General features: G+C 36.4%; 1 protein-coding gene and 1 long non-coding RNA gene across 17 annotated transcripts in view; one reads left to right on the top strand and one right to left on the bottom strand.

The window, feature by feature from the left end:
* The first annotated feature begins 292 nt into the window (after positions 1-292).
* LOC119871871 overlaps positions 293-17,274 on the top strand; it is a 47,456-nt gene continuing 30,474 nt past the window's right edge. For 2 of the 3 annotated variants that reach the window (XR_005359625.1, XR_005359624.1), the window contains exons 1-2: positions 293-431; positions 1,902-2,002. This is a non-coding gene — a long non-coding RNA (uncharacterized LOC119871871). Of the gene's footprint in view, positions 432-1,901; positions 2,003-5,159; positions 6,087-17,274 lie in introns of those variants that run through there. The other variant, XR_005359626.1, reaches the window with a different exon arrangement.
* Positions 7,723-17,274, bottom strand: part of C5H1orf141 (chromosome 5 C1orf141 homolog) — a 36,184-nt gene continuing 26,632 nt past the window's right edge. For 13 of the 14 annotated variants that reach the window (XM_038537160.1, XM_038537162.1, XM_038537170.1 and 10 more), the window contains 4 exons: positions 13,972-14,077; positions 12,016-12,085; positions 10,651-10,840; positions 7,723-8,518 (listed from right to left, as the gene is read on the bottom strand). In XM_038537160.1, coding sequence (XP_038393088.1) covers positions 7,946-8,518; positions 10,651-10,840; positions 12,016-12,085; positions 13,972-14,077 — 939 coding nt within the window. In that variant the 3' untranslated portion in view covers positions 7,723-7,945. The remainder of the gene's footprint in view (positions 8,519-10,650; positions 10,841-12,015; positions 12,086-13,971; positions 14,078-17,274) is intronic. The other variant, XM_038537164.1, reaches the window with a different exon arrangement.

The raw sequence follows: 17,274 nt of genomic DNA, 5'->3' as shown, positions 1-17,274 counted from the left end.
TCTTTTCTTACCATAAAGACTATTAATAGTGTGTGCTCAGCATCTTCCGACTGATTCTCATGTTTACTCACAACCCAGCTCTGTGCCCTGGAAGGTTGATTTCTATGGATTAAGTCAATGGGCTCTCCTCACCCAGGGTTGGGACTAGATGAGGCAAGAGATGCACCTAAGACAGGGCATTGAAGGAATCAGTCCCAGGGCTGATGCTGCAGTTGCACAGCTCTGACAGGGAGTGACTTCATGTATATTGTGACCTAGGCACCCCGTTTGCCTCACTCTGGTCCCAGCCTTGTCTTCACTCCAGACTTGAGTGCATACTGGCATACAGGCTCAAAGAGTGACTATCTTTTGAGATGTGCTGTTCTGATGGTGGAAGATGGAAGCAAAACTAAATCATGCAAGTCATATGTGCTCACATTTTATTGGTTAAAGTAAGTTTTCTGCCTACCTGTCTCCAATTGTGGGATTGCCCACCCAATAGAACATTTGAGTCTGCACAACAGACACACTGCATTTCTTGCTGCTTCTTCTAAACTGGGGCAAAGAGGAAAGAAAATAATCAATTCCTAAGTGTTTATAGTCTTTTAATAGATTAGTCATACCCAGTCATGAAACTTGGCAAATTGCTGCCACCCATAATGAGGCATCTCATTCCTTCTTAATGGGGAAAAGTGACTAATGGATGGGGCAGGAGACCGTGGGGGAAGTCCCACTCTCCACAGGGAAACATGAGAAGTAGGGAAATAAGTATTTTTCCCTAACTTGACCTTACCTATTGAACTTAGTCATCAAGTGTAAGGTCAATCAGGGAAGTGGAGAGGTTTGTAGCTATCAGAGAAGTTCTACTCCTTACCTTTATGAGATTGCACCTTTTTAAATTCTCCTAGAAATGCTGGTCATACTGTGAATTTTGCAACCAGAAGACTGTAAACTATAGGTTAATCTTATATTAATTAACTCCAAGACCATGATGTACTGAGATAAAAATTTCATTTTCTATTGTATTTCCATTTTCATATTATGGCCAGGCCATTGCCCAGTATGATCTATCAGAGGTTCTGTTATGAGATTAATGTATTCCAGTCATAAAATGCTAACAACATAGAGATGATTTTGAATATAAACCCCCTCCCACTATAAAATTCCTTGTGAAAAGTTAAAAAATTAAGTTCCCAAAATGACAGTGTGTTAGAAGGTAAAAGAGGGCCAGTACTGTGCCCTCCAGACTAAAAGTTACTTTAATGCCAAAAAACAAAGCAAGCCACTTCGTACAATTTACAGAGTTTTATTTGGTGTAATTTACTGACAAGGGCAATCAGGCTGGTAGACAGATGATCCAAGTGGTACTACGCAGCTATTTTCTGCTCCATATTCACTGCCCATTCTCACTACTTTAACCCCCAGCTTCTATGGAGTGAAGGACATAGTGGTGAAGACACAGGGTAAATATCTAAAGTGATGCCATCTGGGGGTGTCTGGGTCGCTCAGTCCATTAAATCTTTGTCTTTGGCTCAGGTCATGATCTCAGGGTCCTGGGATCAAGCCCCATGTGGGGCTCCCTCCTCAGCAGGGAGTCAGCTCCTCCCTCTCCCTCTGCCCTTGCCCCTGCCCATGCTCACTCTCTCTCTAAAATTAATAATATTTTTAAAAATATTTAAAAATAAAGTAGTCACGTCTGCATGCCAGAGGGGAGAACAAGATGGAGGGCCAAAGATGGGTTCAACATTCCTACATTGCGTTAATCTGCTCTTGTTGTGGAAGTAACCCAATTATTTTGTGATTTACAACATCAAAATATTATGTCTTAATCATGTTACACAAAGGCCATGGATTGATTGAAGCTCTTCTGGGCTTTGCTTAGCTGGCCTGGGCTCTAAATGTATTCTTATACTGGCACACAGGCTCAAAGAGGGACTACTTCCTGAGACATGCTGTTCTGATGGTGGAAGATGGAAGCAAAGCTAAATTATGCAAGTCATATGTGCATAATTTTATGGTTAAAGTAAGTATCATTTTATTGGTTAAAGTAAGTATCGTGACCAAGCCCAAGTCAATGAAGCCCGGAAATACATTCCAACTATGCAGAAGCATGGCAAAGGCAGGGAGGAAGTAATTGTAACAAATTCAAAATATTGTAAACAATAGTGTTCAAAATTTTTGCCCTTCTCATTTGAAGTCCCCAACCTCCACTTCTTTTTTCTTTTCTTTTTTAACATTTATTTGAGAGAGAGAGAGAGAGAGAGAGCATGAGTGGGGGGAGGGAGAGAGGGAGAGAGGATCTTCCAGCAGACTCCTGGCTGAGCATGGAGCCTGAGGCAGGGTTTGATTTCACTATCCATGAGATCATGACCTGAGCCAAAACCAACAGTCAGATGCTCAACTGACTGAGCCACCAAGGTACCTCTTCAACCTCCATTTCTAACCCATCTTTTTTACTTTGTCTTCTGCCATATTTGTCTGACTTCTGCATTCTTCTGCTTTCAAGGGATCATATGATTACATTGTGTCCACCAGTAATTCAGAATATTCTCCATATTTTAAGGTCAGATGGTTAGTAGCCTTAAATCCTTCTATATAATCACTTCACAGCAGTATCTAAGTTAATGTTTGATTGAATAACAAGGGACATGAATCTTGGGGAGACATTTTTGAAATTCTGCCCACCACACTGACTTCAATAATAAAGTAAGAAAAATGGCTTGTGAATTCATCTAGTTGGTGAATGTCACTCTTCTAGGAAATTAGTCTATTCCAAATATCCATTCCTAGAGGTAAATTTTGATCATGTCCTTTTTGATAGGAGATCACCCACTTTTTTCTAGATTTTTCAAAATTTTTGGCATAAGTTTTTTTTTAAGATTTTATTTATTTATTCATGAGAAACACAGACAGAGAGAGAGAGGCAGAGACACAGGTAGAGGGAGAAGCAGGCTCCATGCAGGGAGCCTGATGTGGGACTCAATCCAGGGTCTCCAGGATCAGGCCCTGGGCTGAAGATGACGCTAAACCACTGGGCCACCAGGGCTGCCCTTGGCATAAGTTTTTATGTAATATTTCTTCTGATTCTTTTCCTCTCTTCTATGTTTTTTTTCTCATTCATAATTTTATATTACTTTTTTTGCTCCTTTCCCTTAAATCAGGCTTGAGAAGGGCTTATGTATTTTAAAAACAAACACACAAAATAACTATTACTTTAATATATCCCTTTATACTATATTTTTATTTCTATTTAAGTATTTTTAGTGTTTCTTTGTATTAATTTCCTATTCATAATTTCTTGTGGCTTATTTTTTGCTTTTTTTATTTTCCTGAGATGAGAACCCTGGGATCCTTTTCACTAAATGCTTTTTTAGCAAGAAAGAGAAGGAGGAGGAAGAGCAGGAGAAAGAGGGGGGGGAAATGAAAACTTGGCTTTTTCTTTTGAACTAGCTTTAGCTGTTGTGCCACAGGTACTGAAATGAAATGGTTTCCTTTTCATTTTCTACTTTATAATTCAAGTTTTGATTTCTTCTTCATCCTTTATTTTCAAATAGTAGATAAATTGGATTTTGCTTTATGTTTATTCTTAACTTTATTGGATTATTTTTTATAAAGTCCTACCTTTATTTAAAAAGAAAATATGTTGGCTACTTGAATTTGAATTGAAAGAAAGAAAGAAAGAAAGAAAGAAAGAAAGAAAGAAAGAAAGAAAAAATATTGTGTGTTTCTATGTAAGCCACAATATAATCAATTTTCTATGAACAAATCCCCAAATCTTTTCTCTCTGTTTCAAAGAAACAGAGGTCTATATTCATTACATCAACTTTATTAATTGCATTATATAATTACTTTGTATCCATACTTTTTAAAAAAGATTTTATTTATTCATGAGAGACAGAAAGAGAGAGGCAAAAACACAGGCAGAGGGAGAAGCAGGCTCCCTGCAGGGAACCCAATGTGGGACTCCATCCCCAGGACCCAGGGACCACACCCTGAGCCAAAGGCAGCCGCTCAACCACTGAGCCTCCAGGCATCCCTGCATCCACACTTTTTGCTTATTTTACCTGTTTAACTCTAAAAGAGACAAACTGAGGTCCTCCACTATAGTTTTATATTTATTACATTCTCCTGGGATTTCCAGTAGTTTTTACTTTATACATTAGCCTCTTTCTTCTTTGGCACATACATAGGGCACCGAAGATGCTGTTTTCATATTTTGTGCTTTTATTATTACATAAAGTATAAGGTCCTCATCTTATTTACTGTTTCTAACCCTAAATTTTAATTTATCTGATCTTAATAATGCCACTCTCACTTCTTTTTGTTTCTCTGGTCTGGTATCTCTTTCCTCAGTCCTTTATTTTCAAGATTTCTTTATTGCTTTAACTATATTTCCTATAGGGACGCCTGGGTGGCTCAGCAGTTGAGCGTCTGCCTTCAGCTCAGGGCATGATCCCGGAGTCCTGGGATCGAGTCCATTTCAGGTCCCCACAGGGAGCCTGCTTCTCCCTCTACCTATGTCTCTGCCTCTCTCTCTGTGTCTCTCATGAATAAATAAATAAATAAAATCTTTTAAAAGAAATATACATGTAAACAGTGTATAGTTAAGTGCTATTTTTTAACTTAGTCTGAAAGTCTCTATCTTTTAATGGGAAAATTCAATCTGTATAATTATAGCATAATGATAGTTGATTTCAATATTTTTGGGATTTACTTATATTTGTTCTTTTTCATTTTCTTTGTTTTGTTATATTAATCCCATTTCCCCTTTTATTTGGAAGTCTTAATACTCTATTCAATCAATCATTAACTCTTCTATCAAGATTATACTTGGAGGTAATAACAAATGCAACCAGTATCTTAAAGGAAATAGTATAACGAGTGTGTAAGTGTGTGTGTGTGTGTGTGTGTATAGTGTGCTGCACTTGAATCTTTGTATTATTTTTCTTGTCAAATTTCTTCTTGTCTCCTCTAGCAGTTTCTGTGTATTCTGTTTATTTTACAGCTGGTTATCGAAAGAGTTGGATTTGGCAGGGTTAGGTAACAGGAAACAATTTAATTTTTTCTAATTATTTTTTTCACTGCTAATCCTACAGAATTACTTTGTTTACGTATTCCTCCCCAACCCTGAATGAGATCTCTGGGCAATTTTCATAAATTTACTCTTTTCTCTGTTACAGTCTTGCCTGGCTGGCCACTGGCTGCTGCAGGGTGCCTTTTGATGGATTGTTACTTTTCTAAGTTGGCTCGGGGAAGCGCAGGTCTGTTTCTGGCAATATCTAGTGACTACAGTACTGTTAAGGTAAAGTCTTGCCCACTATGCAGTGGTGCTATAGAAGCAAGCAGACCACAATCCCCTGGTGAGGCATCTGAGGGAAAATTCATAGACCTCTGACTACTCAGTTTTCTCAGAGGTTTAGTGGTTCCTTTTGGCCTCTTGGGGCCAGTGAGACCAGAAACACATAGGACCAAAGACAATCTTTCTCTTGGGTAATCCACAGCTCCCCATGGCCAGCTGGTCTCAGGACAGCAGAACCTCCATCAATGCCTTGTGATTCAGAGTCTGGTCTCCAGGGCCATACACAGATCTCAGCATCAAATTAGGAACCCTGTCTATTCTTGCACCCCACTGCTTGATGACCTCAGCAGCTATTTGGCTTAAAAGATGACAGATGGAAGCTGAGAGTAGAAGAGAAAGGTGCAGAGTTTAGGTCAGTACCTTCCCAGAATCCACTGCTCCCAGCTATCCAGCTGTTTTAGTGAATTCTCAGCCAAATTGAATTTTTAAGTTGATTTAATGCCTTCCTAAAAGATAAAGCTCACAAGTTACAGCAGAAAGTTCAAAAAATAACGAATACAAAAATCCTTAGTTCTAATTTGTGTCTCCTTTGAGCTAAAATTCGAATACTATAGTTAGGTCCAGCATTTAACTTCAAAAAGACTGAAGCATAACTTCTGGGAGCATCTTTTAAGATGTTATATTAAGAGCACAGGAAAGAGTGAAAATAGGAAGGGAATTTTTAATGAATGTTTACTACACTCAAGTACTCAGGTACTGCACATTACTTTTAACACTGAAAATAGTATACTGGGGGCACCTGGGTGGCTCAGTGGTTGAGCATCTGCCTTTGGCTCAGGTCGTGATCCTGGGGTTCTGGAGTGAGTTCTGCATTTGGCTCCCTAAGGGGAGCCTGCTTCTCCCTCTGCTTGTGTCTCTGCCTCTCTCTGTATGTTTCTCGTGGATAAATAGATAGAATCTTTTTAAAAATGAAAATAATAATACCGTAATAAGGTATTGTTGTCCCATCTGGGAGTAGGGGGTGGCTAACAGTAACCTGAGGCTCAGACAGTTTATATTCTTTCCCCATGTTTACTCATATATGCCCATATCCAAGATCCACATTTCATTATCCTACACTGGGTATCAGGAAAAATTACCATCATTACTTATGATAGAAATAGGTATGTTTTCTATTTCTTGTTATTTTGATTGTTAGTGATTAAAAAGAGTTTGCATTTTATCTTCTAAGCCAGCAGGGTAGTTAGTGAAACTGTTTTGCTTTGCAGTGAGCCTGGGAGGAGAGAAAAGGGGGATGGGGCAGGAGTGGGGGGTGAAGAGACTGGATGACAGCAAGACTAAAGAACAAGAGGATCAATCCCTATTTGTTGGAAAAGAGAAAGATGACTTCATAACTTTGAGTGCTGATGCTGGTTCTCCTCCAGTAATCAGAAAAAAGTTGAAGAGCCAGGAAAGCCTGTATACTCCTTCTCTATCTCCTCTGTACCTGAGCCCAGTCATTTTATCTTAAAGCCTTTTGCTCTTGCTCTTCTCTCATTTACAGAGTTCCCAGTTGCTCCCCTCTTTCCTAACCCCTCCCCCACTCCCGTTTTCCCCTTGTCATTCTGTTTTAGAGCCAAAACCTGACTCTCATTGGGAAGAGGTGCCCAAGAGCAGCCTTGGCACATGGTAAAAACAAAACAAAAAACAAACAAACAAACAAAAAAAACCAAAAAAAAAACCCTCCACCCTGAAGTAGAAACAGGAACCTGAACAAATTTATGTCTTCATCTTCGGAAGTTTCCAAAGGCCCCTACAGCCTTCCCCTAACAGAAATGTTTCTAATTAAACCTACTTCTCCTTACATACTAACAGTTCAGATTTTTAAAAATTCTTTAAAACAAATGGATTAAAAATAAACTTTTGAAATACAATTCTTTTCTAATTTGAATTCTGCCTTTATACTGTTTGGGTTAATTAGAAACAGTAAAACAGCAATATAATAATATATGTAATGTTCAATACTTTATAGGACTTGGTATCAGATTTTTTAGCTTATTTAAGCTATTCTTTTAAATTATTTAATAATTTTGAAAAAAGTCAAAGTTATGCTTGGAAAAGGCATTATATAGCAAGGAAGTTCCAATGTCTACTAACAAAAAACTATTTTAAAATTTACAGTCTTTTTAATTGCGTGAAATGCTAATGTAAGACTATTTTCCAGTGATTATCCAAAATGCTGATACACGATTAGTTCCACATGCATCAAGTTAATGGTACATTTGTCTTATTTGATACTCAATTATTAAGCAAGAGTTATTGATGTTATTTGGCTTCTAACAGCAAATTTCCAGAAACAGTCTGTGCCATTCTTGGTCCCAAATCAGACTACTGTAGAAATGCTGATGATTGAGGAATCTAATTGAGATCATAAAAATTCATGAACTACTTCTTGTTGATAAATGTTTCCTAATTTTGTACTTTTATTTACTAAAAATGTTGGCTTTTCTTGAACAGATGACTGTTGACTTGTAATTCCAGTGTCTATGCTTTGCTTTCTTATAGCATCCATTTGCACATTATTTTGGTAAGAATTTCTTCTATGATCTTTGAACGTCATTATTTGATTTTTGTTACTAAATATTGCTGTATAAACAATATTTTCTGAGGTGTCTAATTTTCATTTGACTATTTTAACAAATCATCCAGTGGTGTTATATTACTTAATTTATGAACTTCGAGTATAGTTTTTAAAGGCTTTGAGCCATATTTGACAGGTAAGGCACTGAATTTGCTAATTGGTTTTACTGTAGAAAACATTCTTTCCAAGTTGCCATGTCTGGCACTCATTTCTTGAATAACAGTTTTATCAAAGAAGCCCACAAATTTTTTTGTTAGGCTGGAAAAAGTCTGTGAGAAATCATAGAGTTTGCTCCAGGATATGTTTTCAAATGTCTGCTTACTCGTTTCCTTCTTTAGTTTACCCTCTACAACTCTATGGCCCACTTTAAAAGCTAGTGCTCGTATATCTCTTTTCCATGCAGTAGGCATAATTCTTTTAGGTTTGGAAGGAATAATACATTGATCACTAATTAAAGATTTGAGGATTTCACAATTTCTTTCTAAAACAAAATCTGGTCTTTTATGTGGGTAAATGTTTTCCTTTTCCATGGGATAGAGAGGAAGTCTATTTTTTGTCAAAAGTAACATTTGTACATATCCAGTCTCATGGAAAATTATGGGATTTGTGTCATTTTGTTCCTGTGGATTAAAGAAAAGAGTACTTAGTCGCCAGTCCAGTGAGTCAAGGCGGCTACCTATATTTTTAAACATGAAAATAAAATAAGATATTCTAAAAATGACTACTAAGAAGTTTTTAATATGAGCAATAATGGTATTCAAACAAAAAAACATGTACTTGTATGTGACATACTTCCTTCTCTTAATATTCTGTCAAAATGTTAGGGGTAAAATCTGAATTTCTGGCCTACAAAAACCCTTTTTGAATAAAGTGAGATATGACAAAATAAATACACTTCTTAGATGTGTGAATGTTGTCATTGGAAAAATAGGATAGTTGGTGGGACGGAACATAGTTCTGGCATTTCTTAGGTCCCACACTCAGAAATAAGAAGCATACCAAAAAAAATGAATCTTGAGTCAAAGATCTTAAGAGACATAATTAATTATAAGCCAAAATTACAAAGGCTGGATATTCTAATAAATACTTCTAAGAATATAAAAATATCTTTACAACATTATATTTATTCTTGTACTCCAACCCTTACTTAGCACATAAAAAGCCTCAATATATATTTGTGGAATGAAATACCCAAAGTAATAGATTGACTTAAAAATAGACTATTTTGTCACAGCAGTAGCAAAATTTGTATATTTGGCCTATTCACTAAACTCCTTCCCATATTTCCATTGTAGGGCAAAAAGATTAATTCCAAAGAAACTGGTCAAATATACATATTACCAGTATTTACTTAGCAAACTTTAAGTCAATGATTGCTACCTTTCCTTTAGAAATATAACTAATGAAGTAAGAAACCAGTATCATCCAGTTGTACATCAGTATACTTAGTGAGAAAGGTATATTATTGTCTACAAATACTAAAAAGATGATGAAAATCTAATTTTACAATCCACTGGGATGTCAGTTTTACCCATTTAGCCACAGTAGTGGAGATTTGTCCTATTTTTGGTCTGTCCAATACCTCTGGGAATTTCCCACCTTACAAATCTATGTACTTTTACATAGAGGCAAAGACTAGCTTTCTAAGCCTCCCTTGAGATTAGAACATAGGCATGTGACCTAGGATCTGCCAATCAGATACACCTGAGATAGTCTTCTGTTCAGAGAAATCAAACACTAGGAAAAGGTGGGCATTATGAAAGCTACTCTAGTGAGAATGGTAGCAGGTATACCTGCTTTGAAGGGCAGCAGTGGCAAAAGTCTTAAAAATAGTATCTCTTGGGATGCCTGGGTGGCTCAGTGGTTGAGCGTCTGCCTTTGACTCAGGTCATGATCCCGGGGTCCTGGGATTGAGTCCCACATCAGGCTTCCCACAGGGAGCCTACTTCTTTCTCTGTTGTCTTTTCCTTCCTCTCTATGTCTCTCATGAATAAATAAATAAAACCTTTAAAAAAAAAAAAAAAAAGCATCTCCTAACCAGAATCAAAGTCACAAACTCCATAACAAAGCATGGGTCCTGGTGGAGCAGTCTGGGGTTGTAACTGGGTGACTCCTAACTGTATAGCTTTCAAGCCAGATTGTCTTAGTCTTCCTAGAGACTCTGTGAGCTACCAAATAGCCTTAAATGCATGTATTTTCTGGTTCAAAAAGCTAAAATAGATTGTTAGAAAGGTGAAACATAATGCAGTCATTTTTAAAAAATGCCATTTTTGTTTTATATTTCTTTTATAATCAAGAAAATTTTATAAGCCTTCTTCATAAAGAAAAACACAAAACTTTCAGCTGATGCAAAGGAATCCCCACTTTTGGGGTGGCAGTTCTAAAAAGAGCATTAAGAATCGAAGTGTTGTCACTTTGCAATGTGAAATTGAAAAAGTAAAAAGAATTTTTTAAAAGATTTTATTTATTTATTTATTTATCCATGAAAGACACACACACACACACACACACACACAGAGGCAGAGACACAGGCAGAGGGAGAAGCAGGCTCCATGCAGGGAGCCCGACGTGGGACTCGATCCTGGGTCTCCAGGATCATGCCCTGGGCCAAAGGTATGCGCTAAAGCCCCCCAAGGTTCCTCAAAAAAGTAAAAAGAATTTATCAAAGATTCCAGTCATTAGAATATAAGATTCCTATAAAGAGTAATTATACACATATTTACTGAACTACAGTAGATATTATTACCATTACCATATGAGAAGTTACTGTCTTTGCTGGACTAATGTTGATTATCTTGGCATTTGGCTTTTTCAATTCATCCTCAAAGCACAAGGGGAGCAAATTTTTCTTTCTTATGGAACAATATTCACTTAATTGATCATTTCTGATGGTTTTGTTTTCTTCTTTGCTAAAATCACCTGTCTGTGGGGGAGATTTTCTTCTGAAAATGAGCACAAGTTCAGCATAAATAATGATAGGGTTGATTTCAGTTAGTCACTTCTTGTCTGTCTATCAATCCCTCAAAGTCACTGCCAACACTTCCCTCAAATCCAAGCTGAGGTGGAAGCTATACAATAATATATATCCCTCTTTGGCTCTTGAGTGTGGAGGAGATATATTATGCAGGGTGAGGAGAATACCAGGGGTAGAGAGATATTTGTCACATTCTTTGTTGAGATTCTGGGGTAAAAAGAGCTTTGCAAGGGCAGCTTCCTAACAACATAGGTTGGCTTCAGCTTTGTTAACAGAATGCAACAGTATGGTATGGTTACAGGCAGAAAGACGATGTAGTTTTCATCCCAGATTTCCTTTGGTTCACATAGGACATGGACACTGAGTTTAGTCTTACCAAGTTGGTTGCTATTTCTGGGGTGAGTTAGCCCATATCAAAGGCCTGGCATGAGTGATGGACAGATAAGGTTGTGACAGAGGCTCAGAGTGTTCTCCCACAGTAATGAGAGTTGAGAATGGACCCTAACCAAGTTCTGAGAGAATAGACCATATATTCATGAACCACAGATGTCCACAGCCACAGAATACCTAGAAATGAGACCACCAGAGTACAAGGGCATTGACCAAGATGCTTACTGAAGTACCTTTTCCTCAACATCCCAAAGTCTAATGGGTATCTCATTCGCTTCCCCAGATATCATCTTAGAAAGAAACAGAAGGACTGAGATAAACTTAGAGAGGTTGTATATGATTGCTCCAAAGTTTAAAACATACTAGGTTAACATGATTTTACTTAGTTTCAGGATCTAATAAGAAAGATCAGAACTTTATATGAAACTACAGAGCTACTTTTCTTACATCCATATGGTAGTCTAATCAAATGTGTTTACTAGAAAAACACAATTGTATTCTCTCCATTCATTTTTCTATGTCTTTTTTCCATTTGTCTATGAACTTGAAGCAGATAGAGCATGAGTTCAAGGTATGAATGTGATGCTGACTAGTAGCACACTCTTAGACCAGTCACCGGATCATAGTACAGGCCTAATGGTAATAATGTACCCAAATAAATTCATTCTGGTCTACTAAAAAATAAAGGGCAGAACTCTTCCTGTTAGAAATATCAATGAACACAATAAAATATGAAAATGTTAAAATAAATACCTTTTATTCATATAATCTTCTAAGCGACCAGCCAAATCAAATGATTCCTCAGGGTTTTCTCCAGTTTGAGCTGAAATTATAAAATATTTTCATAAAATCCACACATATATCATGGAATTCAGAAAATACCTTACAGAAAATATTTTACAATGTAAAAAACAATAGAAAGCACCTGGCATAGTGCTTAATCTATATAGCTACTTAGTAAGACATTTTTTTTTTTTAAGTAAGAGTTTATTAAGTGAACAAGACAGAACTGGAAAAGACTGAGGTCAAAGATCTGATGTCTGGCTAAGACACATCAAGAATAAAACTGGCCTTGGAGATTTTTGTGGAAGAAAGATATTCTTAAATTTTCAAATCTTTCCAACATGTAGTCATTATTAGACAATAGGAAGCCTCAGATGGTTAAACACTATTGGTAAAGAGGGATGTTAGTTAGCAGAGATCAAACTGACCTTGCCACCTGGCATGAAGGAAGTGTCTAGGGTTGAACTCTTTCAAATATGCCTGGCAGGCCCTCCAGCATTTTCCTACTTTCTTAGAAGTGTTCCTAGACACATATGCTATTAGCAGTAAATTCAACTTTTCTCTTTCTCTCAGTTCGTGTTCTAGTGCACTGCTTCCCAATATTTATTTATTTAGAGAGAGAGTGCAAGAGTGCAAGCAGGGGGAGGGGCAGAGGGAGAGAGAGAGAACTTCAAGCAGACTCTGTGCTGAGGGCGGAGCCTGACACAGGGCTCAACCCTATGACCCTGAGATCAGGATCTAAGCCAAAACCAAGAGTCGGACATCCAACTGACTGAGCCAGCCAGGCACCCTTAGATTATTTTATTTCTGGTGTTTTAGAATTTTGCAGAATTAATCTTTTGCTTTCTTTTTAACTTACTGAAGTAAAATTTGCATGCAACTAAATGTACAAATTTTACATGTATAGTTTGGTGAATTCTGACAAATATATATACACTAATGGAAGCATCAACAAAATCAAGATATTGAGTGTTTCTATTATTCCAAGATAGCTTCCCTATGCTCTTTTTCAGCAAGTTCATTCAATTTGTTCTGGTCTCTCTTCCAAACACCGGTTATCTCAGGGTTGGATACCAGTTTTGTTCCCTCAATGTATTGTCTTCTCTTAACCAGTCATAGTTCTGTTCCTTTACATTGCATTCTGCGTGATTTTCCTAAATCTGCCCTTCGGATCTTTGATTTGGATGTTTATTCTACTCTTCGTTACGTTTGATATAATTTAGGTTGTGCTTTATCATTACCCATTACCCTAAAAATATTTTCAGCACTGACAGCAGCATTTCATTTTTGACAATTACCTTTTATATCTTTGAATCTTGTTTCACAGAATCCTTATTTTCTTTAATCTCTTGAGCTTATAAAACAGTTATTATCTAAATTTTTTCCTGTTTCATGGGGTACAATTTCTGTCAGACTGTGACCATTAGCTATCTTTTAAAGTATCTCCTTTATTTGCTACAGGATATTTAAGAAGTCTCATGTTCTTGTTTTTCCATCTACTCATCTTTGAATCAGGACACTTAATCCAGGCTGGATACTAGTTCAAAAATAATAGAAGGAAATCTTTGGACACTCTGTTTATCTGGATATTGTTAAATTCTCCCCTTAGAAATTAATAGGTGAATCCAGATATTACCGTATGTTACGAATTCAGGCATTCAGCTGCCTGAGCAAGCTAGTGAGGGAGCTGGAGCCCTGAAACATTATGAGGAAATTTGTTTCTGTGCACTATATGTTCTGTGAAACCTCTTCATGACTCTAATGAGGTAGTGATGGTGGTGGATACTCTGTTCATCTATGTGTGAAGTGACATGTGGGTGAGAGTCCTTCACCTCTCTCTTGCAATAAGCAATTCAGTTTGAGGAGGCATTTAGTCAAAGAAAGGCCTCATAACTCTTTCAAAATAAATACGTAATATACATATACCTGCAAATAAAGTAGAGTCTTTTTCCTTCTTGTAAGCACTGGATTGAATCTTGGGTGCAGGATAAATGGTTGTAGGACCCAGTGTTCTTCTACATGCTTGTTTAGTCTGTGAATATAGATCATGCAAAAGTTTAGGATTCTTCACCTGAACATCAGGAGAAAACGAAAACTATCTTAGGAATTATTTCTGTGTATATTGATAAGTAATTTAAATTTGATTATTCACATTTGGCATATCTAAGTATGATATGTCTAGTTCTTTAAATGCTTCCAAATATAATGTTTATTTAATCCTCAAAAAAACCCCTATGATAGGGATGTTAATAACACTTTGTAGAGGAGGAAACAAATCTACAAGAATTTAAAAATTGGACTGTGTTCACACTTTTTGCTAACTTTTATTTTCTTTGTCCTCATTATATTCACATGCAAAATTTATTTGTCCAAATGCAGGGAAAATCTAAAGTTCAAATACTGAGCAAAAAAAAAAAACTCTCTTTGTTTAAACAGAAACATTACTCATACATAGAGTAGATACAGCAGAATACTTCTGAATGAAGGGGGAGAACTGGAAAAAGTGATCTAACTTTTCCAGGGTTAGGATTCCAGATTGGCTCTAATATAGAGGGAGACTTTGATGAATCTGCTATATCCCTATAAAGATTATTGATGTTTTTATATTAACAATTAACTTGGTCAGGTTCAAAATATACTCTGTCTCTGGAGCAGCAGCTCAAATTTCAGTTCAGTTGTATCCTTAGCTGGGCTACTTGCAGTCTCCCTAAACATGCATGGTTCAGGGGTTAGTGAGAGACTTGGTTAGTGAGAGACTTGGCTGTCATCTTCAGTTCTCTTCTATTAGTCCCCTCCCTTCACTTTCTGGAAGCTTGGGTTGCCTTGAACATTGCTCTCTGGTTCTTCTCTCCAGAAAAAATATATCAGTTTTCTGTTGGAGTTTCAGATGACCCATTAAGTGCCAACTTCATCCACCCTTCAAGCCAAAAGTCATAAAAATAGCAACTTTGCCCCATGCAAGTCAAGTTACTACAAGTTTCTATGTTTTTTTTTTTTTTTCACCTGCTTTTGTTCACTCTCTGGGGTCTTCAGGTAATGTGTGTGTGTGTGTGTGTGTGTGTGTGTGTGTGTGTGTGTGTGTGTGTTTTCTGAGTTTCTTGTCCAGAGTTTATAGTCATTGTATGAGACAGGCTGGTATAATAGGGGCTTACTCAGCCATACTGCATCAGAATTCTCCAGAGCTTTTACTGCTTCCATTATCTTTTCCAATCAAGTATCTGTTCAATACTTGTATGGGAACAATACAATATTATTTATAAATAATAATGGTGATATGTGTCACTCTTGCCATGCCATAGACTAATGTATTATCATTAATTATGAAATTGGTTATTGGCTTTTATATAGGTATACTTGTTAAAATTATGCTGATATTCTTCATCATATTAATCAAGTATTTTCTGTAGTTTTATCAATAGTGGTTATTGAATTTATCAATTATATTTTAAATCTTGGAGCTATTAAAATAATTACAGTTTCTGATGAAACTCTAAACTTAGACTTGGCAGATATTTAGGGGGAGAAGGGAAACAAAAGTTGTAAAGAAGCAGGTTAACTGATATTCAATGGAATTTCTGAACCAGTTGTCACTTCCTTTATTTCCCACTTATCCTATCCCACATGCAAAGCCGTAGGAAACTGTATTTAATTAACCCCAGGATAAATTAGTGCTCTTCCACTAATAAACTTCCTGCTAATGTGAGTTTGGTTCCCAGAGTGAAACTCTCTTCTGAAGGACAGACTACCAGTCAGATTACCTGATCTCCACCCTCTTATGCTAAAGTTAAGCTAGCTGGATGAGAATGCTGATGTATACACAGAAAAGTTGGTTCTCAATTCTGCAGAGATGTTTATTTATAAAATTAATGGCAGTTTCATAGAAAGATTAACCCATATCTTGATTCTTAAATATGAACAAATGAAGATTTATCAGGTATGATAAAAATCAATAATTTCAAAAACAACTATCATGATTTTAAAAAAAGGAACACCAACACCAGAAAAGAGATAATTCAAGAAACAGAAAATGACTTCAGAAAATGAACCCTAATATCTTCATAAAATGTTGAGAATGAATATAACAGGAAACTATGAGAAGAAAAAAAAAACTAAGAACAAGAAAGAAATTTAAAGTGTCATTACTGAACCAAAATGAAGTAAAAGGACCAGAATAAAGAACAACTTTTCAGAGACAAAAAATAGAGAATAGTAATATAGAAGATCAATCCAAGAAATCTAATACCTGATCATTAAAGAACAGAGAAAATAGTGGAAAGGAAATGGGGAAGAAAATAACAGAAACATTTTTTTAAGACCTAAAGAAAGACATTTGACTTTAAAGTGGTCTGTTGAACACTGAGCAGAATGAATTGAAGTAAAATTACAACACTCAGACATATCCTCAAAACATTTCAAAACAACATTGATAAAGGGAAGATCCTAAAAGTTTCCAGAGGAAAAAAGTAAGATCACTTACAAAAGACTGAGAACTTTTCATTAGCAGCATTGAATGGCATAGGACAATGGGGCAATGTCATCAAAGTTTAGGGGAAAAAATGATTTTATACATATAATTCTACTTAGCTAAACTATCAATCATATATACGGAAAAAATAAATATATGTCCAGGCATCTGTGTACCATCCTTAGAGAAGTTTCTTGAAGACATATTCTAGAAAAAATAAAGATGAAATCCAAGAAATAAGAAGACATGGAGTACTAGAATTTGGCAACTAAACCAGGAATGGAATGACCCAGTGATAACTGCAGCGCAGGCTTAAAAATAATGGGTCAAATTTAGAACAAAAAGTCACTGAGCTCCAATGAACAATTCCTCCAAGAAGATTGGAATGGGTTCTACTTAATAGAGAGAACAAATAAGGTGTCTCTGTATCCACACACAATGAGAAAGTTACGTTTCTTTTTCAGAGGCTGCCTATCTTAGAGGTAAAGAACATGTATCAGACTGTTAGGTTCTTCCTAGCTCTGTTATTTATAATTGAACTCAGCCAAATTACTCATCTTCTTTGTACCTCTTTTTTCTCATCTATAAAATAGGAATAAATATAGTACTTACTTCATTGAGTCGTTGGGGATGTAAATTATACATACACATACATATACACCCATCCATGTATAGGTGTATGTTTATACTATACAGGTACTTTAAGTACTACATAAATGTTTGCTATTATTACCATTCTCCACAAGAAAAAAAAGGAAGGCAAC

This window comes from Canis lupus, chromosome 5, assembly GCF_011100685.1.
Source record: "Canis lupus familiaris isolate Mischka breed German Shepherd chromosome 5, alternate assembly UU_Cfam_GSD_1.0, whole genome shotgun sequence".
NCBI classification, from domain to species: Eukaryota; Metazoa; Chordata; class Mammalia; order Carnivora; family Canidae; genus Canis; species Canis lupus.
The sequence above is the reverse complement of the archived record's forward strand: the minus strand, read 5'-3'. Positions and strand labels throughout refer to the sequence as shown.